This window comes from Sminthopsis crassicaudata, chromosome 4 (genome assembly GCF_048593235.1).
Source record: "Sminthopsis crassicaudata isolate SCR6 chromosome 4, ASM4859323v1, whole genome shotgun sequence".
NCBI classification, from domain to species: domain Eukaryota; kingdom Metazoa; phylum Chordata; class Mammalia; order Dasyuromorphia; family Dasyuridae; genus Sminthopsis; species Sminthopsis crassicaudata.
Genome location: NC_133620.1, coordinates 455637822 through 455664441, shown reverse-complemented (window position 1 = coordinate 455664441; position 26620 = coordinate 455637822). Strand labels below are relative to the sequence as shown.

At 46.4% G+C, this 26620-nt stretch overlaps 1 protein-coding gene across 5 annotated transcripts in view; it reads right to left on the bottom strand.

The window, feature by feature from the left end:
• The window catches only part of SGSM2 (small G protein signaling modulator 2), a 67219-nt gene that overhangs the window by 19899 nt on the left and 20700 nt on the right, over positions 1-26620 (bottom strand). For 2 of the 5 annotated variants that reach the window (XM_074263873.1, XM_074263874.1), the window contains exons 3-13: positions 22434-22596; positions 21818-21979; positions 20087-20154; positions 19831-19976; positions 19309-19443; positions 13533-13657; positions 13236-13303; positions 12751-12911; positions 12410-12647; positions 10164-10298; positions 1070-1220 (exon numbers count right to left, since the gene is read on the bottom strand). In XM_074263873.1, coding sequence (XP_074119974.1) covers positions 1070-1220; positions 10164-10298; positions 12410-12647; positions 12751-12911; positions 13236-13303; positions 13533-13657; positions 19309-19443; positions 19831-19976; positions 20087-20154; positions 21818-21979; positions 22434-22596 — 1552 coding nt within the window. The remainder of the gene's footprint in view (positions 1-1069; positions 1221-10163; positions 10299-12409; positions 12648-12750; positions 12912-13235; positions 13304-13532; positions 13658-19308; positions 19444-19830; positions 19977-20086; positions 20155-21817; positions 21980-22433; positions 22597-26620) is intronic. The other 3 variants (XM_074263875.1, XM_074263876.1, XM_074263877.1) reach the window with 3 other exon arrangements.

Genomic DNA, 26620 nt, shown 5'->3' with positions numbered 1-26620 from the left:
GCTGTGATTTCAACAGAATAGGGAGTTCTTGTAAGGGGATGGACAGAAAGAAAAAACTTCTTATATCGATTTAAATGGACACTGCCTCTTCATTTTCTGGTCTTGGACAGTTGCCAGAGATGGGTTTAAACTCACATGTTCCTCACTGGGAGGCCAGTTTTCTATCCACTACCCTATACTGCTTCTCACTTGGTCAGAACAGATGGCAAAAATCAGCATTTTTTTTTTCCTGAGGCAATTGGGGTTAAGTGACTTGTCCAGGGTCACACAGCTAGGAAGTGTTAAATATCTGAGACCAGATTGGAACTCAGGCCTTCCCGACTTCAAGGCTGGTACTTTATCCACTGCACCACCTAGCTGCCCCCAAAATCAGCATTTTTTTTTTCAAAAATAACTTTTCATATTCCAAAAGCAAAAAGCAAATAAACCCAACTGACAATTCAAATCTACTTCCAGATTTCTGGCAAGCAATGTTGTGCTCATTTATGGTTAATAACTACACGCTGTGTACTTTTTCAGATAATGAAAATAAAAACAAAGCCACAAACAAAAAGGAAATCAGAAAGGACTCTAGAGTAAAAATACATTTGTGCTGTTTGGTTAAAGTTAATGTACACATTTGAAAAAGTATGATGGCATTTAAGGCTTTTAATATGTTGTTGCTGATATTATTGAGTTCATAATGGAGATTACAAAATTTCAGAAAGAGACACAATGCAATTGTACAAATGTTTATTAACTTCCTATGTGCACAGTGCAAGGCCTGTGAGAAGCACAATGCTAGGTATGTCTTACCTCATGCTTTACACATAGTAGGTGCTCATCACATATTCACTGACTGGTCACATTGAGAGAAGCACAAAGACAATGAGACAGAAATGGGCACATACTTTCAGCTGCTCGGAAGCACACACAAATTCACAGAAAGCCATTTAAGGAGGCACACAGAGGAAAGGACATCTAGATGAAGATTTGAAGTTCCTTGGTTTCCCACCTACCCCTCCCCATATTTCCATGTTTTTCTCAGCCCCCCCCCCCCCACCTGAGGTCCAGCTGACTTTCCACTCACCTGTCTTGGGCACAGTTGCAATAGTTGGGTGGGTCATAGGGCGAACCTCGGATAGAACAGGAGAGACAGGAGCTTCGGCCGATTGGAGGCTCAAACTGCCAGGCTGGCGGGCTTGGCCCAAAGCCTTGCATCTCAATCATGTCCCCAGCATCTAAGACAAGGGAACGAGTGATGGTCAGTGCTGTGAGCACGGCATCCAGGGCTGGGCCAGGCCTAGCTTCCTGGAGCTGCAGCTCAGATTCAGCACTTAGCAGAAGGCTGAAGGTCTCAAGGAGGGGACAGGGAATCTCTGTAGGAGGCAGGAAAGATAAAGACAGAGGCTCTCCTATTTTGCCTGTGCTCTTTTGATAGGATTAAATACTCTGGCGGAGAGAGAGGAAAGGACAGAAACGTATCCACTTATCTCTGGGTTCCACTCTCCAAGAGGTGGGTGAGTAGAGAGGGAAGACTTGGTGACCCGGCCTCCAGAGAATGTCTGGTCCCTCTCAGTCTTTGGAGAGAGCCGGGCTCTGAATCAGAAGGACTTGGATTCAAGTCTTGCCTCAGAGACGTACCAATTTTCAGGTGACCCTGGACAAGGCACAATTTCTCTGGGCCCCCAGGAAACTCTCAAAGAGTAGAAATTGAGATTTTTTGCATCAACAGAGAGTTTCTTCATTGGCAATGAAATTGCAAGTTCAATCTAAAACTAAAACTCCCAGACTAGAATTGAATTGAAGGAGGAGACCAGGACACTCATTTTCCTGCCATTCAATGGGACAAGGTCTCTTCCTTCATCTGTCACTGGCTTTGCAGCTCACGTTAGCTTGCCATGATGAAGGTTGGCTAATGTAACCTTCCCTAAAGAAGGGAGGAAGGCTCTTTCTACCAACCTTAAACCTAACCCTAGAACCCAAGACCGTGTCTCTTTTGTAGGAATTTCCAAGGTCTTGGGGCTGGAGAGCAAAAAGGAGAGACCTCCCCATGATTTGAAGGCCATCTTTGGGCCATCATTTGGTTAGCAGAGGCACCGAGATGGATGGAGCACTGGGCCTGGAGTCAGAAAAAGTTCATAGTCAACCTCAGACTAGCTGTGTGATTCTATCCAAGTCCCATAATCTCTGTTTGCCTCAGTGTCCTCATCTGTAAAATGAAGATAGTAATAGCATTGCCTCCCAGGGTTGCTGTGAGGATCAAATGAGAGAGTGTTCATAAACTGCTTAGCACAGTGCCTCACACACAGTAGGCACTATATAAATGTGGCAATCTTGTACGTGAAGCCTCAATCCTCCAGTAGCCAGGGCCCTGCTTCCCAAAGCCGTGTCACATTCACCTTAGATCCATGTTATATTTGTAGACACTGAGTGAGGTTTAGTGAATGAGAGCTCTGAGGAGCCCCAACTCCGAGGGGTCCGTGGGACCCTCTTGGGACTCCAGACATCTCTTAGATATTGCAGAGAGGATGGGAGTTTCCTGGGAATTCCCTCTGCCAGTCACAGGTCCAGTCCCTATCTCCTTCCTAACATTCTGTTAATGGGTAGAAGTCTCTTTGGGCAGAACATAAGCCTTTTGAGGGCAGGGATGGGGTCATTTCTGCTTTTGTAGCTTTAGTGATTAGCACAGTGCCCAGTATAGAGCAAACACTGACTAGTGCTCGTTAACTATTTCATTGGCCTTTATAATCTGGAAAACTCCAGACGGGCAAAGCTCTCTTAAACCCACCAGAAGGGCTGCCGCCTGCAGGGCTGTGGTTCTGCCATTTCCCAGCTGCCTCGTGCACTAGCCTACTGGCGGCTCTGTCTGCCTTACTCCACTCCATTCTCCATTCAACCACTAAAGCAAGCTTCCTAAAGCAAAAGTCTCCTAATCATGGCATTCTTCCATTCAGTGAATACCGTTTTGCTTCTCAAATCAAATGCAAAATGCTCCATTTGGCATTCAAAGCCCTTCCTAACCTACCTCCGTCCCACCTGTTGAGCCTTCTTATATTTGTATATTCTTCCATCCATCCATACTGACCTCCTGGCTCTTCTGTGAACAAGACACTCAGCTCTCAGCTCCAGGCTGTCCCTTGAGCCTGGAGTGCTCTCCCTTCTCTGATTACTGATCTCCATGGCTTCCTTTAAGTTCCCAGTAAAATCCTACCTCAAGCCCTCTTAATTCCAATGCCTTCCCTATGCTAACTATTTCTTATTTATCCTCTATTTAGTTTGCTTTATCAATATTTATTTGTGGGTTGTCTCTCCTATTAGGCTGTAAGCTCTTTGAAGGCGGGGATTGTCTTTGCTCCCCTTTTGTAGCCCCCAAACTTACAATGAGCTTAGCATATAGTATTATGGCTTAATAGAAGTATGCTTATTGATTACTAGAGAGAAGACCTAGACAGATACCCATGCTTGAGATATGTCACCCTCAAAGCTTTCCTTCTAGGTTCATGGTAGTGGGGGGAGGGACAGGGCACCATTTATAGGCCCATTAGTTGGAGGAGAAAGAGCAAAGAGAGGAAAGGGAATAAGAGGGTAGACGATGAAAAAAAGAGGGAGGAGAAGGGAAGAGAAGAAATATTTGTGTGAGGGGCACAGCTGAAAGAAGGGGCCCCATCCACAGCTGCGAGTTGCCCAGCCTCTAGAAAGTAGGTCCTTCCTATTCCTGGAAGTCTTCAAGTGATGACGGGAGCATCTCATGTTAAGGATGTCCTAGAGGGGATAATCCTGGTCAATCCACGTTGGACTAGCTGACTCCCACAGTCCCTGTCAATTCTGATTCTAGAGAGCAGGTGGCTAGAGTGCTGGGCTTGGAATGAGAGAACCCTGAGTTCACATTATTAGCTACTTATTTGTTACGGGATTCTGGGCAAATCATTGAATGTCAGCCTCAGTTTCCACATCTGTAAAGTGGGGATAATAATAGCACCAACTGCATGGGATTGGTTCGAGGATCAATTGAGATAATATGCACAGTGCTTTGTGGGTTGAGCCTTCAATATAAATGCAAATCACTGTTTTTATAATTCGTACTATTATTGGTATTAATCACCCAATTATCTAATATGTCACTCAGGCTCTGTAGATCACAGGACATAGTGAATGCATTATGGCTCAGTCATGGATCCCTGGTTGGGAGGGGAGCTGCTGATGAGCTCCCCGGGGCATTTGGTGGGAAAAGCTTGGAGGGACTGAGATGGCAAAGCTGTTTCCTGCCCCCCAACAGCTGGCCCTTCAACTCCACTAGGAGGCAACTTAAGGGAGTGGATCTGGCAAGGACGTACTCCAGTTCTAGATCAGGTGTGGGGGTCCCCCCAAAAGAGAAGTTGAGATAATGAAAGGGGAGGGACGTAGACATGTGGAAGAGTGAGTAAGGGCCGAGTCTAACTCATGCACTCTGCAGCAGGAAGCAGACCCTTGACAGACAGGAGCAGAGCCCGGCTAACTGGCCAGCCAGTGGGACAGCAGGAAGCAGGGTCACAGGCAGGGCAGGTAGGGGAGGATAATACCCAGAGTAAAATCATGCCCAAGCAGTGGGGCCCAACCACCAAAAGTCTCATGGGAAAATGCTCTTCACCTTAATTCTCCAGGAAGGGGCTGAGCAAGCCAGCAAGTAACCGTCCCGTCTGGTTATATTTTCTGAATCCACCCAGGGCACAGAACTCAGGCTCAGGAGGACCTAGACTCTTGGGGCCAGCTCAGGGGCAGAGAGTCAGCTCTGTCAGATTTGGCTTCCTCCTCCAAGGATGAGGAAAAATTGGAGACAAAATCTCTGAGGATGGTCGAACCCCACAGCCCCCAGAAGTCCGAATGAAAGGCCTAGAATTAGTGTGAATAGCATCTCTGCTCTCAGGGTTCGTCAGCAGGAAGGAGGGAAGGAGGGAAGGAGAGACCAGGGCTGGAGGTGGGGGGGAGGGAAGGGAAAAGGAGCTCTGGCCCCCCGCCATTTTATCCACATGCACCAAAAGTCAAGCATGTTGCAGAACTCAGAAGCAAAGGCTAGCCAATGGGACACAACAGTGTTGTCATTGTGGACCACAAAGGAACACGTTGGGGACCCCTCGCTCTCTGGTGCCAACTCCCTCCTCCCTGGCTCCCTCTGGCCTAGCCCAGTGGCCGGCTCCCTATTCCCAGGAGGCCGGAAGTGAAGAGGTATGAAACGTATGGCTTATGTGTGGATGTAAAGGACAAATATCCTCTTACCCACAGCTCCGGGTCCCTAACACTTCCTGAGAAGCTCAGCCTTCTTCGCTGGCCTGGGGACAAACGGCCTCTGGACCTCTCAGCTCAAAGACCAGGGTCCTCCCTAGGCAAGGGACCTGCTTTTTTAAAGCTTCTTACAGCCCAGGACCTGCAGGGAGCCTGCCCTCAACCTCCAGCCTCTTGGTCCCCTTTCTCTTCTTAAGGAGGAGCCTCCTCTAAGTTATTTGCAAAGCCCTGATGCCTCTTAATCAAGACCCACCTACTGCTGAGAGCTCTGGCTACAGAACAGACCCCTGGGGTTCTTAGACTAAGCAAAAAAAAAAAAAAAAAAAAAAAAAAAAAAAAGGTAGCCTAGCACCTGGAACCCACTCCATGTCTTCAGGACCAGCCAGCCTCAAGAGGGTAAGGGGATACTAACAAAGCCTCTGAAGGTAAGCACCAACTCACAGGTCCAAGCCTGAAAGAAATCTAGCTGGGGGTGGGGGTGGGGTTTCAGTGAGGAGACAGAGATAGGGACTGGACCTGAGATCTCGGCTTCTGCCTTCTCTGTAGCTGATCAGCTAAGAGGGTGTCCTAGAACATTGAGAGGATGAATGACTGGCCCAGGACCACACAGCCAACATGGATCATAAGTGGCATTTAGTCACATGATCTTAGTTCTGAAGCTCAAAGGACCTTAGGAGCCTTTTAGTCCAACCTCCCCAATTTACAGATAGGGAAACTGAGACCCAGAGAGCTAAGGTCACAGGGAATGATGTTCAGGCAGGAGCGAGTTCTTTATCTACTTTGCAGAACTACCAATAAAGAAGTTAACATCAGAAATGGGTCTCTGCTGGCCACTCAGTGCTGCTTTCCTGCTTCCTTTAGCTCCCTATTAGAAGAGTTTCCGGGAGCAATGGTGTGAAAGGAGGGATTCTCTTTCTTAGAAATCCCCTACACCCCTGGAGGTACAGCTTAATGGCCTTTACAATAACATTTTCAAAGCGCCTACGATGTGGATGTGCCGGACACTGTGCTAAGTACTTTATAATTATCTCATCTGATCCTCACAACAACCCTGAGTGTTAGGTGCTATTATAATCCCCATTTTACAGATGAGGAAACTGAGGCAAATTAAGTGATTTGTCCAAGATCATACAGCCAGTGCGTGTCTGAGACTGGATTTGAACCTGGATCCCCCTGGCTCCAGGCCCTGAGTGTCCTCCACTTCACATCCAGCTGCCCCTAACTGGCCCTTAGTCTAACTACATGGCCTCTGATGTCCTCCGAGCTGGTAGAGCTGCTGATCTCTGAGCGTTTAGTCCCAAACTGACTGGTACTGGTTGTGTGACCCTGGCCAAGTCACTTACTCCTCTCCTTGATGTCTCCAGGTGACTGCCAGAGGCAGCCAAGGAGCAGGATCTGCTTTGGCAAAAAGGAATTTCCTCACTGGGGGCCTTGCCAACACCATTGGAATCACAAGTCTTATCTTAAAAAAAAAAAAAAAAGACAAGTAGAAGGGAAGGGGGGAAGGGACGCAAGACTGGATTTAAGTCTCAGGCCAGGGAGGAGGTCTCAGGAGGAGGGCCTCCCTGACCTGGAGGCCTGACTTGGAGGCCTGACCTGGAGGCCTGGCCCGGAGCCAGGGAATTAAGGCAGAAAATGGCAGCAGGCACAGGGTGGGTGTGGGACTGGAGAGGCCCTGCAGAGCCTCCACCACAGACTGAGCTCTGGGGAAGTAGGGAGAGGGAGTTAGCACAGGGGGAAGAGAACTGCCTGAGAGTCAGGGGCCCTGAGTTCTAACCCAGCTCCAATATTTTTTTACCTGTGTGACCCTGGGCAAAGAGTTAAATCTCTCTGAGCCAAAGTTTCTCAACTGAAATGAAGAGGGTGGACTGGTCACTTTCTATCTAAGGCCTCCTTCAACTGGAAATCTATGATCCCGTGATCTCTAGCTATTATCAGCTTTCCTAAAGGCACCCAAATGTCAGTGTATCCCCAGCACTGGGCCTGAAGTCAGGAGGACCTGAGTTCAAATGTGTCCTCAAAGACTTATTAGCTATATGGTCCTGGTTGAGATATTCATTCTCTGCCTCAGTTTTTTTAAACTATAAAAAGGGGATAATGATAACCCCTAACTCCCAGTATTAAATGAGATCATATCTGTAAATTGCCTGGTACAGAGTGTCGAATAAATCCTTTCCTCCTCAGCCCCATCCCCCAACTCCAGAATCCCTCGCTCCCTATAAGATTAAGCTCCAATGCTACCTTCTACACCAACTTCTCTGACTACTAATGCCTCCAATCACCTTGTATGAATTTTGTATGTTACATATATTATAGATTACATTATTGTATTAATTGTATTATTATACACTATATATTGTATATTATATATAGTCTATTATGTAATTGTATTAATTCTATATTAATATACAATGTATCTTGCATATGTTATATATATTACATAATCGTGTCATATTACCATATAATATACATTGTATATTATGTAATTGTATCAATTCTATATTAATATGCAATGTATCTTGCATGTATTGTATATTACAATTGTGTCATATTATTTTACAACATACATTGTATATTATATAATTATATTAATTTTATATTAATATACAATGTATCTTGCATGTTGCATGTATTGTATATTATACAATTGTATCATATTACTATACAATATACATTTTATGTTACATATGCTATATATTACATAATTATATTAACTATGCTACATTATCATGCAATATCATTATATTATATATAGTATATTGTTATTGTATCATATTAATATGCATTATATCTTACATATTACATCTATTGTATATTATACAAACATGTGATATTATTGTGTCATATATACTATATATGCTACATATACTATATACCATATGCATTACATATACTATATATTATATAATTATATTAATATATAACATACCTTACATATTATATATTGTATATCATCATTATATACAATACATCTTGCATACTATATGTATTATATATCCCATTATTGTATTAAACATTTTATATTATATCTATGGTATATTACACACTTCTATTTATATTAATATGCATTTTATGTGTCATATTGTATATATTTTTCTTTTCATGTGTACATGTTGTCTCTCCCTTGTAGAATGTATGCTCTCTAAGGGCAGGGACAGCTTTGTTTTTGTCAGTTTACCATTTAAAAAAAAAAATCTGATCTGTGATTTCTTCAGTGTGGAGCTCTCCCACAGAGATCTATCCTCTACCAATGCAGACAGCTTCCTCTGGTGACCGAGAGAGTCTGACTCTGAGAGGTTAAGAGACTAGGCTGAGTCATGCAGCTAAATACACTTCAGAGGCAGGCTGGAACCCAAGTCTTCCTGGCTTTAAGGCCAGCTGTCTATTCCTTCTGTCATGCTGCTTCACACAGCAAGTGCATAATAAATGCTTATTGACTGATGGGTTAACTCAGTGTGAACAAGCGAGGGATTCCCAAAGCTCTAGTGAAAATCTGAAATCTACAACAGCAGAAGCTCAGTGGTTTTAAGGAGTGTTCATCTATATGTGTACATGTGTGCATGTCGCTATATGTGCACGTACATGTATGTACATGTCCTGTGTATGAGTGTATGGATGTATTTCTCCATATGTACACATGTATGGGTGTATGTGTATATGGATGACTGTGTGCATGTGTTTCTCTATGTGCATACATGCATGGGTGTGTGTTGTGTGCGTGCATGTGCCCTGTACCTGTGTACATATGCACATGTATATGTGTCTAGTGTGTGTGCATGTGCTTGTGTCTATGTGTAGGTGTATAAGACAATTGTATGTGTTTCTCTGTGTATACACATATATGGGTTGTGCTGTGTTTGCATGTTCATGTGTGTATGGGGATGTATATGCATGTGCAAGCATGTACTTCTGTGTATATGTGTGTGTGTGTGTGTGTGTGTGTGTGTGTGTGTGTGTGTGTGCGCGCGTGTTGGGGGCTGGGGCACAAGGAATACAAGAAGCAGCTAAACCAGCACGCTGCCTCCCTGGGCTCCTTACTGGTTATCCCACTGTTAGGGATCTACCTTCAGAGAAACCTTTCCCCATTATTGTTTGACCCTTGAACCATTTGACCTCCAAATTCTCTGCCAGCTTGAAATCTATCGTCCTACAGGCCATGTTTCCTCCCAGAGCTTCAGTTTCCTCATCTATAAAATGAGGCAGCGGCACTAACAATTCTCATTGTCTCTTCCAGCTTTAAGTCTCCCATCCCATAATGTCACCTAAGTGGTCTTGAGTAAATATCACTTCCACTGTCAAATGAGACCCTCAGGCAAGGTGACCTTCCCCGTTAGTGACCAGGTAAAGGCTCAGAGAAGTCCTGGCTTGCATTAAGGGACATGGAGGAAAGGACTAAATCGCGGCTGCCATCATCTTGGCCCCAGATAAAGAAATGGACTGGAAATCTAAATGAGTTCTTAAACTCTGAGGGCCAGAGGACTGAACATGAAGTTCTGAGACTTGAGTGCTACTCCGGTGACCAAGTGGCCATGTCCTTTCCCTTCCTGGGGTCTCAGTTTCCTTCTCTATAAAGGGTGGGGGGAGACTAGCTGGCTTCTGAGGTGGCTTTTGGCTCGAGATTTGGGATCTCTACCTCTGTGCTCATCTTCCTCCCAGGGGCAGGCCCAGTCCCTTCCCCGGTGCAGACGATGAGCTACCCCGGCTCGGCACTCAGTCATCCCTCTCCCTCTTACTGCTGAACCCATCTACCCTTCCTTCCTGTCATGTGAACTTCTCACAGCCTCCCTCTTCCTGACTCTCAGGGAGTCCAATAATGCCAGCACTGTTGCATGAGTCCCTGCAGGTCATGGCCAGTGGACCCGGTGGAGAGGGAGAATCAGGGCAGGGGGGGAGGAGGACAGGGAAGGACGCGGGATAAAAACCTTTCATCAGATTGGGAGCTGTGAGGTTCCGCGAGCAGATCATTGACAGCATCGCGTGTAGTCTATCCTCCTCTTCCTCATCATCGTCCACCGAGGCCGCGCGGCTGGCAGCTAAGTGGTGGTAGTTAATAGTGACTGCTCAAAGAGAATAGTGAGAGAGGCTTGTGAGGGCCTGGCAGGGAGGGGCTCCAGGGAATGGGCTTCTCCCACGCCCCCACTGAGGGGGAAGAGGAGGAGGAGATGGGAGGGAGTTCACTCACTCACTTATGTTTTGTGGGGAGAGAAGGTGGGAGTTTCAGCCCAGCTTCGATGGGGAGGCCCTCTCTGTCCAGGTACAACGCAAAAGAGAATGGAAGTTTTGACAGCGTAGGGTACGAAACTGGGGATGGGGATGGCATAGAGGAGGCCAGCCCCACTCTGAGCAATCTAGACATGTAGCTGTGTGCTGGAAGGCTAGCTGGGAGATAGAACATCAATCATTTTGCCAACTCTGGAGCTGTTAGGGTTGCACTGAGTCAGGAATGCCTGAAGGACTGAAATCCCCAGACAAATACAATATGGTTCCGATCTCTGCCAGCCACTTTAGCTAACCGTATGGGTCTTATATCAGGGCTCCTTGAGAGCCTGGCCCAAGCTTGGGAACAGAACTAGAAGACAGAGAAGAGGGGGAGCAAAGACATCTGGATAAAATACTGCATCTATTGCCCAAATTTAAATTCCAGGACTGCAAGCAAAATGTGCTTTCTGAAGAGGATTTCACTTTCTCATCCTCCACCCTGGGCTATCCTTCCCCCTACATCTTGGCAAGCACGTTTGACTTTGGGGTTAGTTAATCTAGGTTTAGATCCTGCCAATACTCGCTCTCTGGGTGACCCTGGGCAACCTCCTTAAGCCTCAGTTCCTTCTTCTGTAACATAGGGATAATACTATTTGTATTATTAGGGAAAGAGTGATGGACTTAACATCAGGAAGACCTGATTTCAAATCTTATCTCAGATACAGGGTCAGTCATATAACCTCTCCCAGCTTCAGTTTCCTCATTTTAAAAAATAGAGATAATGACAGCACTTATCTCCTAGAGTTGTTGTGAAGATCAATGGAAATACCATTTGAAAAATGCTTAAAGCATTATGTAAAAGCTAATTACTGATGCTGCTGTTGTTGCTGCTGCTGCTGCTGCTGCTGCTGCTGCTACTACTACTACTAGTCTTGATGGGCTCTATAAACCTTAAAAGATCCTACAATCATGAGCTACTGTGATTCTGATTTGCTCCTAGGAGCTGAAAGTTAGTGGTGTTGCTTATTCCCTTTGCATGATACAGGTTAAGGAATCCTAGAGGGCTGGGTTGGTGAGTAACAAATGATCTGGTTTTTATCTGCAAGCTTGGTGGGTCAAGATGAGAAAACAAATCTGCTCAAATCAGGAGCAGAGGAAGCAACAACTCTGAATATTCAAGTCACTGGAGTCTCTCTCTGGCCAAAGTCTCAAAATATACTCCCTATACCCATAATCCCCTGGGTGCAGAGATTGGCGGGAAGGTGGAAGTTCTCCAGTCTTGGATCCTTGTGGCAATTTCCTTCTTCCCATTCTCATCCCCCCAGCCCAAAAAAAGGCCAAGTTCACTGGCCCCTGCCCACTGTAACAGGAAAGCTCTCATTGGCCACCAAGGAAATAAGGGAGAAAGGCAAGGCTGGACCCCAAAGGTTCTCAGAGAATTGAAACTACCAGAGATGGGCACCAAGCAAACACAGCCAGGGGTAGAAAGAGACTAGGCATTGGAAGGAAGGAGAAATTCTATTTCTCAGCCTCCTTTTCCAGTCCTGCTCTAGGGTCCATTTTCTGACATGTAGATGGGCATCTTGAGGCTGGTTGGAGGAGCTGAGCCACAGTTCTGGGCCTCCTACTTACTACTGTAGGCCCTGAAGTCTCTCCACCCCTCTCCAGGTTCCTCCTCTACAAAATGAGGGCCTTCAGTGATCCATGAGGTCTCTCATCGCTAGACCCATGAACCTCTGAGCCTATCTGGTTGCAGGTGGTGCCCATGTTCTAAAAAAACAACCTGAAGAGCCGAAGACAGGGCAGAAATGGCTGAGAGGAGGTCCTGGGCACAAGCATCACTGGGGGGCAGAAAGCTCCAGGCAATTGTTCCTTAGCACCGTGCTCCACCTCAGCCCTCTGTCCTATCTGGCTCTGCTGAAGATGGCTCGTCTCTCCCTCCCACCATGAGTGGGAGTGGGGTACTTACTGTGCTCGTGCTTGTGCCCCGGGTAGATGATCCGGAACACATAGTCGGTGGCTCGGCCTTCATCCATCATCGTCTCCTCCAGATCCATAGACCGCATGGAGCTGTTCCGCTTCCGCAGCCTGGGGAAGACCTTCCCCTGTGGCAGGAGAACAGGGCCGGTAGTCAGAAGCCCCTGCCCTTGAGCCAGGACTTCCTCTTTGGTGGGCCAGGATGGACCCATCCCTCTCCTGCAGCATCCCTGGCTCAAATTCAGTGAAGGAGAAGGGAAGCAAGGAAATTGAGCAGGGGCAAAGATGGAGATCTCCCACCAATGGCCCGCCATCCAGGCTCTAGAGGTATACCTTTCCCTGCTGGGACCACAGTGGTGGCTCTAGCTGTCCTCGGGGCAGGAGCCCATTTTCCAGGCAGGACAAGAAGGACAGGAGATGGCCTCCCTGAGGGAAGTGCAAAGGCGGCCTCTGGATACCGTCCTGGCTCACCAGCACCAGTGTTCCACCGTTCTCTGAAAGAAGCGACAGGAAAAATGGGCAAAGGCTAGAAGACCCCGAGGAGGATCTCTTCTGAACTGAACGAATGGCTCACCCATTGAGCTGGGCCACGTTCCCAGGGCCTAGAGTCCAAGTTTGAAAATCAACTCTACATTAAGTAGGAGGATTGGCCCTAGAAGCTGCCAGCTTCCAGCCAGCACCTCTCCTGACCTAACAACGGGGCCTGGAAGGCGAGGAAACAAGACCCCAAGCACCCTGGGAAATCAGAGGGATTTGCAAAGTGAGCTTCCCTTTCTTTGCTCCTGTGCCTGGGGACAGGAGGGAGGGATGCGGCTTACGTTGCTGATGGCAGTGGATGCAGACAATCTGGCTGAAGGGCACAATCAGGGCATAGTCCCAGTACACGCTGGAAGGGAACAAGCTGTGCATTACTGACCCTGGTCCTACCCATTCTGTCCTTCCATCTCGGCACCTGCTCAGCTCCACGGGCCAAGAGACGATTTTAACCGGCCTTGTGCTGGTGCTAATGTCAGTGCCTCTAAATCCCAGATCTAGCAGCCTGGCATGGTGAAATACCTCCATGGCCAGGGCCCTGGAGAGCCCAGAAGAGTTTCCACTGGATCCTACCCCCTCACCTCTTCTCCAGCTCTGAGTCTCCCAGAGTTCCATTCATGAGCTGATTAGGGGTCCACTTGAGCGTCAGGCTCTCTGCAGATTGGTGCAAGGACAAGTAGCCAGGGACAGCTTCCATGTCTTCCTTCTATGGAGAGGAAAGAGGCCAAAAAAAAAGGGGAAGAGCTTGGGGACAGAAGCATCAAAAAGGGAAGGGTACCACATTGTCAACTCCACGAAATTTCAAGAGATGGAGAGCAGAAATAAAGGCCCTGGGTTTGGTTTTGAGTTGGAGGTCATGGGTGAGATTATTGCATCAAGAGCTAAGGACAGAAGGGAGATTGAAAGAGGTTGAGGAGTAAATGGGTGAAAAAGGGAAGTGGATGCAGTGAGTCAACATGGAGGGGAAATCAGAGAGAGAGGAACCAGTAGAGAAGGAGAGTAAGATGGAGCAGGGTCCTATGGGAGATGGCAGGGGATGGGGTCATAGATGTCACCTAGGGTTAAAAGTTATATAGTCCTATATTCTCCTTTTGAAAATAAGGAATCTGGGTGCAAGTCAAATGACTTGCCCATGGTCACACACATAGTTCAGTAGCAGAGTCTAGATTTGAATCCAGAAATTATTTAAATTTCTCACATATCTTCAAACCTCTCTCTGTTTATTACTTCTGATAACCATGCCCATCTCTCCCCTATCCTCAAAAAAAAAAAAAAAAAAAACCCAAAAAACAAACAAACAAACAAACAAAACAACCCACTTGATCCTTCCATCCACTCTATTATCCTCTATTTCTTCTTGCCCTTTATGGATATAAAGTCCTTGAAAAGGCAACAGGTGCCTTCACTTCCTCTCCTCTCCCAACCCTTAAAATCCAAATTCTGATCTCATCATTCAACTGAAACTTCCCTCTCCAAAGTTTCCATTTGATCCCTAATTTCCAAATCCAAGGGCTTTTCTCTTATCTCCCCGATCCCTCTGCAGCCTCTTTCCCTTAAACCTTCCTTTTCTCTTGGTTATCAGGACATCCCTCCCTCCTGCTTCTTCTACCTTTTAGAGCTGGATTCTTATGCAGTTCATGTCCTTTACTTCTAGGGTTCTGTCCTGGGTCTATTTCTCTTCTCCCCCTCTTCTATTTCACTTGGTAAATTCATTAGCTCCCATACATTTCATACCTTCTCTCCGCTGATAATTCTCAAATTTACTCAACTCACTGAACTCCAGCCTCCCATGGCCAACTGCCCTTCAGACATCTCAAACCATAGATCCAAAGGACATCTTAAACTCAACATGTCCAAAAGCAAATTCATCTTTTCCCCTAAGCCCTTTTTTCTAGCAATTTCCCTCTTGCTGTTGAGGACCACATTATCCTTCCAGTCCCTCGGGCTCTCAACCTAGGAGTCGCCCTCAAGTGCTCACAATATCTCACCTTCCCAATCCAACCCCCCCAAAGCTGGTGATTTTTATTCTGCTCTCAAATATCTGTGCCCCTTCTCTCCTCTGACACTATCATCACTCTAGAACAGATCCTCATCGCCTCACACCTGGATTATTGCAATAGTCTGCCTTAATTCTTCCAACCCAATCCATGTTTTATTCAGCCACCAAAGCCATAAAGTCTGACCACGTCATGCTGCTGCACAATAAATCGCACTGGCTTCTTAACTTCCAGGATCAAGTATAGAAGTGGCTGGCATTTAAAGCCCCTTAGAACCTAACCCCTCCTAGTTTTCTACCATCTTCTGCCCTTCCACATGTTCTTTGACCCAGGGATATGGGCCTCTTGGCCGATCCACAAACAAGACATTCCATTTCTCAATTCCCAGTATTTTCTCATGCCTGGAATGCTCTCTCTTCTTCACCACTTACTAGCTGCACTGGATGCCTTTAGGTCTCAGCTAAAATCCCATCATCATAGGAAGCCTTTCTCAACCTCTCTTAATTATAGTGTTTTTCCTTTATTATTTCCAATTTATCACACATACATATATACATATCTCTCTTACCTCTGCCTGTCTGTCTCTATCTCTTCCTTTCTTTCTGTCTCTGAATCTCTGTCTATATCTCTCCCTTCCTCCTTCCCTCCTCTCTGTGTGTCTGTTTGTCTCTCTCTCTCTCTCCATATGTAATTGCTTGCTTATTTTCTTTCCTATTAGATTGGGAACTCCTCAATGGCAGGAACTGTTTTTTGCCTCTTTTTCTGTGTCCATAACACTATGTAATTGGCACCTGGTAAGTACCTAGTAAATGCTTATTGACTGACCCAGCATCCTTTCCAGTGGCGGGAGAGGAGACAAATAGCAAGAGTACGGGTAGAAAGGAAAACTTTGGCAAGGATCAGGGCTATCTCATCTTGGACAGCTCAGTGGCACAGTGGATAGAGAGCACCGGGCCTGGAGTCAAGAAGATCCGAGTTCAAATTCAGTTTTCGACACTAGCTAGTGACTGGACAAATCCTTTGACTTTTGTTTGCCTCACTGTTTTTATCTGTAAAAAAGAATATCTCCTACCTCCCAGAGTTATGAAGATCAAATGAGATAATTAATACAATGCCTGGCTTGTAGTAAATGCTAAACAAATGTTAGCTATTATTATCTGAGACAGGAGGGAGAGGAGGTTGTGTAAGGACACAGACAGAAAAGAGGAGATTTGAGAGAGCTCATCAGATGGCCTTGATTTTCTCAGTTGAGTAGGAGACAAGGTCATCTAACATGTGTGTGAGAGCTCTTATTTTTAGGAGAGTACAAAAAAAGAGAAAACGTGATACTAAAAAATGACGAAAATATTCATACTAAAATATTCAACCCTGAGATCTCACCACGAGGCATGTGCCCTGCGGAGCTCAAAGATAGAAAGGCAGGTCCCATGTGTACCGAAAATGTCCATAGCAACAATTTGTGGTAACAAAGAACTGGAATAAAGCAGTCGCCTGTCAAATGGCAAAATGCTAAACGTGTCACGGTATGCAGGCCCGTAGACCAAGAGACTGGAAGGAAATCTTGAGGTGACCAAATCTAACCTTTCCATTTTACAATTGAGGAAACTGAGGCACAGAGTGGTTAAGTAAATTGTTCAAAGTAAAAAAAAATGATGTTAGGGGGGATTTGAATCCTAGTTTTCTGCTTCTTCTCTTTATAACTTACTGCTATGATGGAATATTACTGAGCCACAAGAATTTAGAGAAACTTGGGAAGATTTCTATTAACTGATGAAGAATGAAGTACACAGAATAAGTAGGACAAAAGACACAATGACTAAGATAACTTAAATAGAAAGAAAACAATAACATATAATTGAATGCTGGGTAATTATGAACAAGAAAGCTTAGCCCTGGAAAAAAGTTGAGAAAAATACACTTTTCTCCCTTCTTTGCAAAGGTTAGGGATTGTGGAAACAGAAATATTGCATATATGCTGTCGGACTTGATCAATATGTTGGTTTTGCTAAGCCAATTTTCCCCCTTTCCTTTTAAAAATTCTCTGTTGCAGACAATATGATGATCAATTCTGATGGAGATAGGTCTCTTCAACATTGAGATGATTCAAACTAGTTGCATTTGTGCAGTGATGAAGAGAGCCATCTACATCCGGAGAGAGGACTGTGGGAACAGAGTGTGGACCACATCATAGCATTCTCACTCTCTCTGTTGTTTGCTTGCATTTTTTTTTCTCAATTTTTCTTTTTCTTCCTTCTTGATCTCACTTTTCATCTGCAATCAGATAACTGTATAAATATGTATGCACATATTGGATCTAATATGTATTTCAACACATGTAACATGTATCGGACTACCTGCCAGATAGGGGAAGGGGTTGGGGGAAGGAGGGGAAAATTTACAACAAAAGGTTATACAAGGGTCAATGTTGGAAAAATTACCCATGTATATGCTTTGTAAATAAAAAGCTTTAATAAAAAAAAAATTTCTCTGTTGTAAGAGATGGTTCACTGGGGGAAGAGAAATGAATCTTTGCAAATGAAAGGCACATTTCCATGTGACATTACAGTTTACAAAGTGTAAACTGACAACAACAAACTGATAAAGCAGGTAATAATAATATATGTACGGAGTCTTTTAGATGCATTTTTTATCTTCTCTACAACTCGGAGATGTGGTTGCTATTATTATCCCTAGTTTACAAATGAGAAAACAGACTCAGAGAGGTTGACTGCCCAGAGTCCCACAGCTAGCTTGTTCCTGAGGTAACCTTTGAACCCAGGTTTCCCTAACTCTATCTTGTCAAGCAGTTTCTCTTGAATAGGGCAAGTATGGTCATTTCTAAGATCCCTTCCGTCCATGATCCTATGACACCATGAAACAGGCCCAGAGATATGACTTGCCCATTGTCACTTGACAACTATTGGAACTAGGATTTTAACTCAGTTCTTCTGGCTCCAAATGTATTGTTCTTTGGTATTGGGGTGCATCACTTGAGGGTGGGGAGCAGGCTCAAAATCAGGGAGCAGATTGATAGCACTCTGAGACAGAGAGACTCAGATGTTGTGCTTGCCTCCCTTTCCTCAGAGGAGGGTTGCTGGGCACGTGGGACCCTTCCTGAGCCCTCAGCTGTGACCAACTGTTGGGTGACGGCATTGCTCACTCAGCACATTTTCCTCCCTCCCTCCCTCATATACTCCCACTGACAAGCAGATGCCAATTGAGCCAAGGGACTCACTGGGCAAGATGAATCTCAGCACCTTGGGCCAGAGGGAGAAGAGGGAGAAGAATCCAAGATCTCCACATTGGACAGCTTGGAGGAAACCCCAGCTCTGTCTCCTCCTGCCTGTCTGCCTTCTCATGCCATCTAATATCAAGCTGCCAGCTGTTTAGCCTGCCAGCTGGCACTCACTCTTACCCTGGGTAGCCTGGCTCTTAATTAGCCAGAGCAGATGGCTTCCCTGGGCTCCCCACTTGCCGCAGGCTGGGAGACAAGCTTGGTGAGGGCCAGAATTGTAATGGAAAGAATGTCAATTTGGAGCCAAAGGACCCAAGTTCAAATCTCGACTCTGCCACTTAAAGCCTCTACGCTGACTTTGGACAAGTACTTCACCTCTGTGACCCTCCTCAGTCTCCTCCTCAGATTGGTCTCCATTCCGGATCTGGGAAGTTTCTCTGTTCTCCCCACTCATCACTGCTTGAATCTCCTAGGAAGGGATGCCTTTGGGATATTTTAGTGATTATTCTTGTTCCCAGAGAAGAACTAATAAACTGTCCCTTACTCCCTTCACTGTAGAGATGGAAGATGTGGGAGAATTATGGGTGAGAAATAGTACATGCATCATCAGATATGGTCAAATGTCTATTTTGTTGAATCATTCTTGTCTCTTTAAATTTCTAGAGAGGAATATATTTGCAAATAAATGTGATATGAAATCAAGAGGCATCAATAAAAATAATATTTTTTTTACAAAATTAAAAAGAATGAATTTTTATTGATTCTGGGGTTCTTGGGGAGCAAGATCCAGAAGCGGAAAAAAGGTACACAGGAGCATACCCAGAGTGGTCTCCAGAGGCCTATCCACCTGCTGGGTCTGATTGGAGTCTGAGCTTTGGACAAAGAACCCATAATCAGGGAAAGGGGCTCCCCTGCCAATCCAGCAGTAGCAACAGCTCCCTCGGGACAGAAAGCTGTTCAAAGTCCTGATCATGCTGAAGAGCTAAGGCTTTTCAGGGCCCTGGCACATCCCCTGTTGCATCAGTCCCTCGGGGGATTGGTACCTTTCCAGAGGATTCCTGTCAGAAACCTAGTCCCCCCCAACCCCCTCCCTGCTGTGGGAAGCCAAGGTCTGGGCTCTCTCACCGGCTGTACCAGAACGTTGTTCTTGCCATAGAGCAGGTGTGTTCGAGAATTCTGATGGAGGGACTCCACATACTCACGAGCTGAGGCCGCAAACCGGTCTTCTGACGCACTCCCGCTGGAGTGTCGCTTCCGAACCTTCAGAGAGAAGCTTTGCTAGACAGTTTTGCCCCTGAAAGCCCCTGGCCTGGGCATCTGGGACTGTCTGTGGAGAATCCGGGATGGGAGCATCCCTGGAGAGGCCCCCTTTCAACCCCCTTGACTGGCACGCTGGACCCATCTTCTCTAAGGCTCCCCCTCCACGAGCTGCAGCAGCTCTTGAACAATCTATGTTCCTGGCTCAGAGGTGACTCTCCAACTTGGGGCTTCAACCAAGTGCTAGAGTGGGGAGAGGGTCAGTCTCCTGGTGGGAAGACCACACCTGCAGGAGTCATAGCAGATAGGGATCCCTTCCCCTCCTCTGAAGGCCTTTGGCTAGGGGAAAAGGGAGGAGGAATTTGGGACATGGCAAGGAAGGAAACCTACTCCCAGGGCTGGACGCTTGGAGGGCGAGTCCTGACGGCTGTGGGGGCCCCGGATGCGGTGCCTCTGGACCAGCTCGTCGGCAGACGGGTCTGTCCAATAGTGGTCTGCTGTTTTCAGCTTGGTATACTCCAGAGCGCAGGGTCCCACTGTGGGGAGAGGGACAGCCAGGGTCCTGAAGATAATCTCCTGGATCAAGGGCAGGGGCACCAAAGCCCCCCTGTCCTGGTACCCCAACCCTGCCCCACGCCCCACTCACCGAGCAGAGAGGCCAGGATAGGGCCAAACACAGGGTCTGCCAGCAAGGCTTCCTTCTCATAGTATTTGCTATTCAGAAGAGAGACAAGGGGTGAGCACCGGACCTCGGCTCGGGTCACCCACTTCCTCTCTGGATCGAGGAGGGAGATGAGAAAGCGGGAAAATGTGGAATGGCAAAGAGTGCGAGGGACTAGGAGCAAAGAAGTCACAGCTCTGAACCTCACCTCAGACACCTCCTAGCTGTATGATCTAGGGCAATGGATCAATCACCAAGCCTCTATTAAGAGGGTGTGCTGGAACTAAAAGTCAAACATGAAAAGTCTTTGCCCTCGATTGATCAACAAGCATTTTAGAGTGCCTACCACAGAGACGCCAGGCACTGTGCTAGGTAGGGAAAAAAAAACAAAAATGAGACACATCTTGCTCTCAAGGAGCTTACATTCTATTTTTTTTTTTTTTTAAGGTACTTACATTCTAGCAAGCAAGTGATTTTGTTTCTCTGAATTTCCATTTCTGCATTTATAAGCTGGGGACCATGATCCCCCAAGTACCTATCTCACAGGGTTATTGTGAGGCTCCAAAGTTTTTTGTTAAGTTTACTCTTTTTTTTTTTTTTTTTTTTTTTTTTTTGCTGAGGCAATTGGGGTTATGTGACTTGCTCAAGGTCACACAGCCAGGAAGTGTTAAGTGGCCAGATTTGAACTCAAGTCCTCCTGACTTCAGGGCTGGTGCTCTACCCACTGAGCCACGTACCTGTCCATGTTAGTTTACTTTAACCTGAGATGTCTAGGGACTTCTTCCACACCCAGTAGTACTAGAGAGGCACTTGAGGCACTCGTCATCCCATGGCCCTAGTAGGTGCCAGAAGCAGGACCATTAAGAAACTGGGCTCGGGGCCATGGATGGGCGCTACACAGAGAGCATCAGGTCCAGAATCAGCAAGACTCACCTTCCTGAGTTCAAATGCAGCTTCAGACACTTCTGAGACCCTGGAAAAGTCACTTTTCCCTGTTTGTCTCAGTTTCCTCCTCTGTCAAATGAGCTAGAGAAGGAATGGCCAACTACTTTATTATCTTTGCCCCGAAAAACCCAAATGGGTTCAGGAAAGAGACACAACTGATCATAACAACAACTAAGTTTTCTATTGCACTTCAAGGTGGTATCTTGTCTGATACAACAATCTGATGAATTACATGCTATTATTATCATCATTCTACAGAGAAGAAAATGGGACTATGAAAGGGCAATGACTTGCTCAAAGTCATGCAGCCAGGAAATCTCCAAAGCAGCGTTTGACCTCAGATCTTTCTGACTCTAGACAAAACTCTATCCCTCACTCACTGAGCTTCCTGTAAGAGAAGGAAGACAGCAAGTGGATATTATACAGAAGGTGCCTGGAAATCCTAGGTCCTCTTAGGTTGTCCTTTAGTCAACAGCCTTGGTTGTCAGGATTGCTGAATCTGAAGAGGATCAAAACACTGTGATTGACCCAGCCCCGTGACCCAGGGTTATCAGAACATGGGAAGAAGAGAAGGAGAAGGAGAAGGTAGATGAGGAAGAAGAGCAAAGAAGAATAAGAAGGGGAGGGGACGAGAAGGAGAAGTGAAAAAAGATGGCGGATCAGAACATAAATGGGTTTAATTGTAGAAGGTTTTCTGGATAGAAGCTTTGCGTCATTGGGACAGAGAGGGAGTAACACGGGAGGAAGGTGTGATGGGAGAGCAGCACTCACCTGCAGTTCTCCACAATATACTGGACAACTTTGTCCAGCACTTTCTCAATGAGGGCAGTGCGCACCCAAATGTGCCTCAGGGCCTGGGGGCTGAGAGTTGAGGGCTTCCCTCCCGTTGAGCCCTGTCTCCGAAGGGCCTCTTGGTTGCCTCCTGTTGACTTCCTGAGGGGGGGAAATGAGGCCCTTCAGGGACAAGAGCAAGCCTGGGAGGAGGTTCTCTTGGGACTGGTGGCCCTGTCATGGCCTCCTTGCCTGCCAGGGGAAGATATGGCCAAGAGAGGGGACTTTGCAGAGGACAAGATTGGTGATGGATCAGAAGCTGAAGCATCTCAGATTGGGAATCTTAGAATCCAACTCCCAAGTGAGCTGGCCATGGCTCCGGGCACAAGTAGTAGAGCTGGGACATAAAGCCGGGCTCCAACTCCTACATCTTCTTCCCTGGACCGTGTTTTATCTCAGTCGTGGCCAGATCCAGTGGAGCAAAGAAAAACAATGAGAACATTTGCCTCCCAGCCACCTGGAGAATGGCAGATGATACACAGGACCAGCTGACATCCTAGAGGGAAAGTGGGAGAGAAAGCTAAAAGGAGGGCCCTGGGGTTGACCTGGGACTCACCTACTCTCCACCTGCTGCTGCAGCTCCTGCACCTTTCGGCAGACCTCTCCGGCTACCACACAGGTCTTCCCCACCTTGGTGAAGAGGGCAGCCATCTTGTCACTGCGCAGGAAGCCCGCAGCCCGACGCCTCAGCTGATGCAGCAGGCAGGTCTCTACCACACCTGAAGAAGAGGGAAAGATGATATAAAAAAGTCCCCCTCTCCTCTTTATCTCATATCACTCAGATGCCGTCCGCCATGATCTCTTTCACCTGTTTCATATGAAGAGTCAGTCCTTCTCCTTGCTGACCAAATCCGTTCTCCATGGACAAGTAATTCTACCCCACCCTTTCTTCCCCACCAGACTGACCTTCTATCATCCCATTCTCACTCATCTTTGGTTGCTCCCTGTCCGCCGGCTTCTTCCCTACTGCCTCAGACATGTCCGTGTCTCCCTGTTCCCCCCCAAAAAAGTATGCTCATCCTGCTAAAGATCATCCTATGGTTCTCCTTTGGGGGAGGGCCATCTACCATCAATGCTTTTAATTCCTTTCCTTTTACTCTCTTAACTCTCTACAATCCAGCTTCCCACATCATCATTCAACTGAAATTGATCTACAAAATTACCAATGATCTCTTTGTTGCAAAATCCAATGGATTTTTTCTCCCAATTTTTTCCCACCTCCCCTCAGCAACCTTTGACACTGTTGGCCATTCTCTCTTCCTTAAAACTCTCTTTTCTCTGGCTTTTTGGGATACTACTCTCTCCTGGCTCTCCTCCTACCTTTCTGACTCTTCTCTACCTCCCTCGGAAGAAAAAAAAAAAGAAAAGTGAAATAAAATTTTTGTAATGAATATGCATAAAAATCTTCACATTTGCCATGTCTAAAATCTATGAGACATTCTGCATCTTGAACTCATTACCTTTCAGGAGGTGACATGTTTCCTATTGAAGTCCTCTGTAATCAGGGTTGCTCTCTGCATTGATGAGAGTTCTTAAAGCTGTCTTGATCATTGAAGTTATTGCATAAGGTTTATTACATTAATATGTCATAATTTGTTCAGCCATTCCCTTTTCTCCCCAGAGGAGGAAAAGGGAGAGAAGAGAAGGAGAGGGGAGAAGGATACAGGGAAGGAGGGAGAAAGAAAGAAGAGAAGGAGATGGGTGTGTTTTCACAGAATCCTACACTTGGTAGGGATTGCAGAGCCAAGTTTTCCAACCCACATCTGACCCCAAGATGGGCAAATCTTCCTTCTGTCCTCTAGGTCAGGCCTGGCTAAAGCCCCAGAGAAAGGCCGGAAAACTCCTGGTGCTTCTGGCAGTCAGTCCATAAGTATTTATTATGTACCCACTTTTTTTTTGCCAGGCATTGTGCTAAGCACAGGAGATACAAAGAAAAGCAAAAGATAGTCCCTATTCTTAAGGAGATCACAATCAAATGGGGAAATAACATGAAAACAACTGTGTAGAAACAAGATTTGTAGAGGATAAATGGGAGATACTCAGCAACCGGAAGGGGCTAGCATTAAGGGAGACAGGGAAAGGATTCTTTTGGCAGGTGGGGTTTCAGCTGGGACTCCAAGAAGTGGAGATGAGGAGGGAGAGAATTCCAGTATAGTCAGTGGAAGTGCACGAATGGGGCAGCTAAGTGGGGTAGTGGGTAGAAGTCGGAAAGATCTGAATTCAAATCCCAGACACTTGACACTTTTGCCCAGACACTTAACCCTGATTGCTTTTGGTGTGTGGGGGGGGGGGGGGGGAAGAGAGAGAGACAGAGAGGAGGGAAAAGGAGAGAGGGGGGAGAGGGGTGTGTTTTCACTGAATCTCACACTTGGAAGCAATTGCAGAAGCAAATTTTCCAACCCACATCTAACCCAAAATACTCTCTCTTCATAGTCATCCCTGACTAGTCCATTTTGCCTCATCTATCACCCAAGTCAGGGACCTGTTTGGAGGATTCCAGTGAAGTGGAGAATTCATGAACTGATCCATTCTGTTTTCAGCTTGCTCCTACTGATCTTAAACATTACTAAAAGGATTCAGAGCCTAAAAGGGACCCTGGGAGCCAATAGGGAACCCAGCCTCAGAAAGCCCCAGGTCATGCAAGAAGCAAGTAGAAGGGGTAATTTGAACCCAGACCTCTGACCCCAAATTCGGCACTCTTTCTGTACCACGGATGTCTCCCTCTTAGACACTCAGCTCTCATTTTCCTGCTCAGGCAGAAACATGCTTGGATGGGACCCTGCCCTCCCAATGCTCATGGGGCCAGATAGCTCATTTTCTGCTCCTGCTCTAAGGCAGGGTGCGCCCCCTCCACCTCCCTCCCCTGTTTCCCACCAGCACATCCAACTAGCATTTGACTATGTGGGGGCAGGGAGCGTGTGTGCAGAGCAGATCCGTCTCCTCTGCCTATCTGCACCCCCCCCCCCCGGAGAGGGAGAACATGATGGGTAGTGTCAGGACCAAGGGCATGGGGAGCAGCAGAAGCCAGCCAGGCCTCCCAGGGCCCATGGATACTGTGGTTGCTAAGGAACCAGGCTCTGGAGAAACCATCAAATATTGATGGAGCTGATGCTGCGGTTATCAGGACTGACAACAACTCCTTCATTATTGATGAGCAGCAGCAGGGAGCAAAAGGAGGTTTCCAGGCCCTCTGGGGCTGTTTTTATAGGCTTGATTTAGGGGAAAGACCGAATTTCTCCCTCTGGACATTGCTTACCACATGTCTGAAGAAATGGTGGACAGGCTAGAGGCCGGGAAGGGCACAGACTACATTCTATCTATATTTGTGGGTTTAAAGACTCACAGATTGTTAGATCCAAAGAGAGCTTCGAGCGTAAGTCCCATCGCCTCCTTTTACAGAATCAGCGAATTGACTTGGCTGAGGTTCCACAACTAGCTAGCATTAGAACCCTGACTACTTTGTGTCTGCCTCTGGGTACACCTGGGTGTGATTGTAGGTTTTTAATTCATCTATGAACATTTATATTTATACACACACACACACACACACACACACACACAAATATATCAATTGGTCTCTGTGTTTGTACTTGTGCCTGACAAATATGTGTGAGAGCAAGTTCACAGAAGTCAATTAGTTCAATTCTCTCATATTACAAATGAGCAAACTGAGGTGCAAAGGACACAATCATAGGTTTAGAGCTTGAAGGGACATGAGGTCCAAACTCTTCACTCAGAAGCAGAAACAAGAGCTAAGTGACTTTGCCAAGATTGACAAAGGAAGGGTTAGAACCAAGGAGGATTTAGTCTTTATTGGTTCCTTCCCCCAGTTGTCCCCACCCATTGCCATGAAGCCCTAACTCGATGGGGCTGGAAGGCTGGGGAGTTCTAGCTCAAGAAAAGCCCTTTTCCTTCAAGTCGCTGACCAGCAGCGGCTTGAGCTGACACTGGTCTTCTGCTGTCCATATCCGAAGAAGAAAGAGCCATTGTGGAAGGGGGCAGTGCTCAATGCTGTCCTTGGCTGCCAGAGCAAAGGCAGGTGGCAGCAATTTGCAGCGAACACAAGGATGTGACTAATTGACAGGATAATGACTCATTAGTCTCCCCACCTTCCCCAGGGTGTAGACAAATGGCTAAAGAGGCAGGGCTGGAGAAGTGGGGAACCGAGTGCTCGGCTTCCTCTGCAGCCATCGAGCCCCACCCATCATGCTGGGGCTGAAGGGAAAACCAAGATTCTCACGAGGAGCCAATCGTTTCACAAACAACATGCCCCTTGCTCCACAGCCACAGGTCCTTTAGAACGATGCTGACAAAGTGAGAGCCAAGCCCATATCTCTTATCTTCCTCCATCATTGTGGCAAGGATGATCATGAAAACAATAGTCTATGATGATACCCCATGCCCACCATTTTGTACAATCTTGTACATCCTTATTATTAGGATCACCTCAGACAAGTCACTTTATTACTCCCTGGACCTCAGTTTCCTCATCTGTAAAATGAGGAGATTGGGAAGCCTCTGAGCTCCTTCCCAGCTCTAGATACGGGATCATGTAGATGATTTAGGATCTAGGATGATCTAAATAATCTATGATCCAGGCTCTGCCATTAACAAGCTGTTTGACCAATCAAGCCCCTTCTCAGATCTAAGCCTTAAAAGTAAATTAAATAATTTGGGGGAAAGTGTGCACTAATTGCTTAATCAGTCAGCACCATGACTGGTCATCAGAGGCTATCGAAGAGG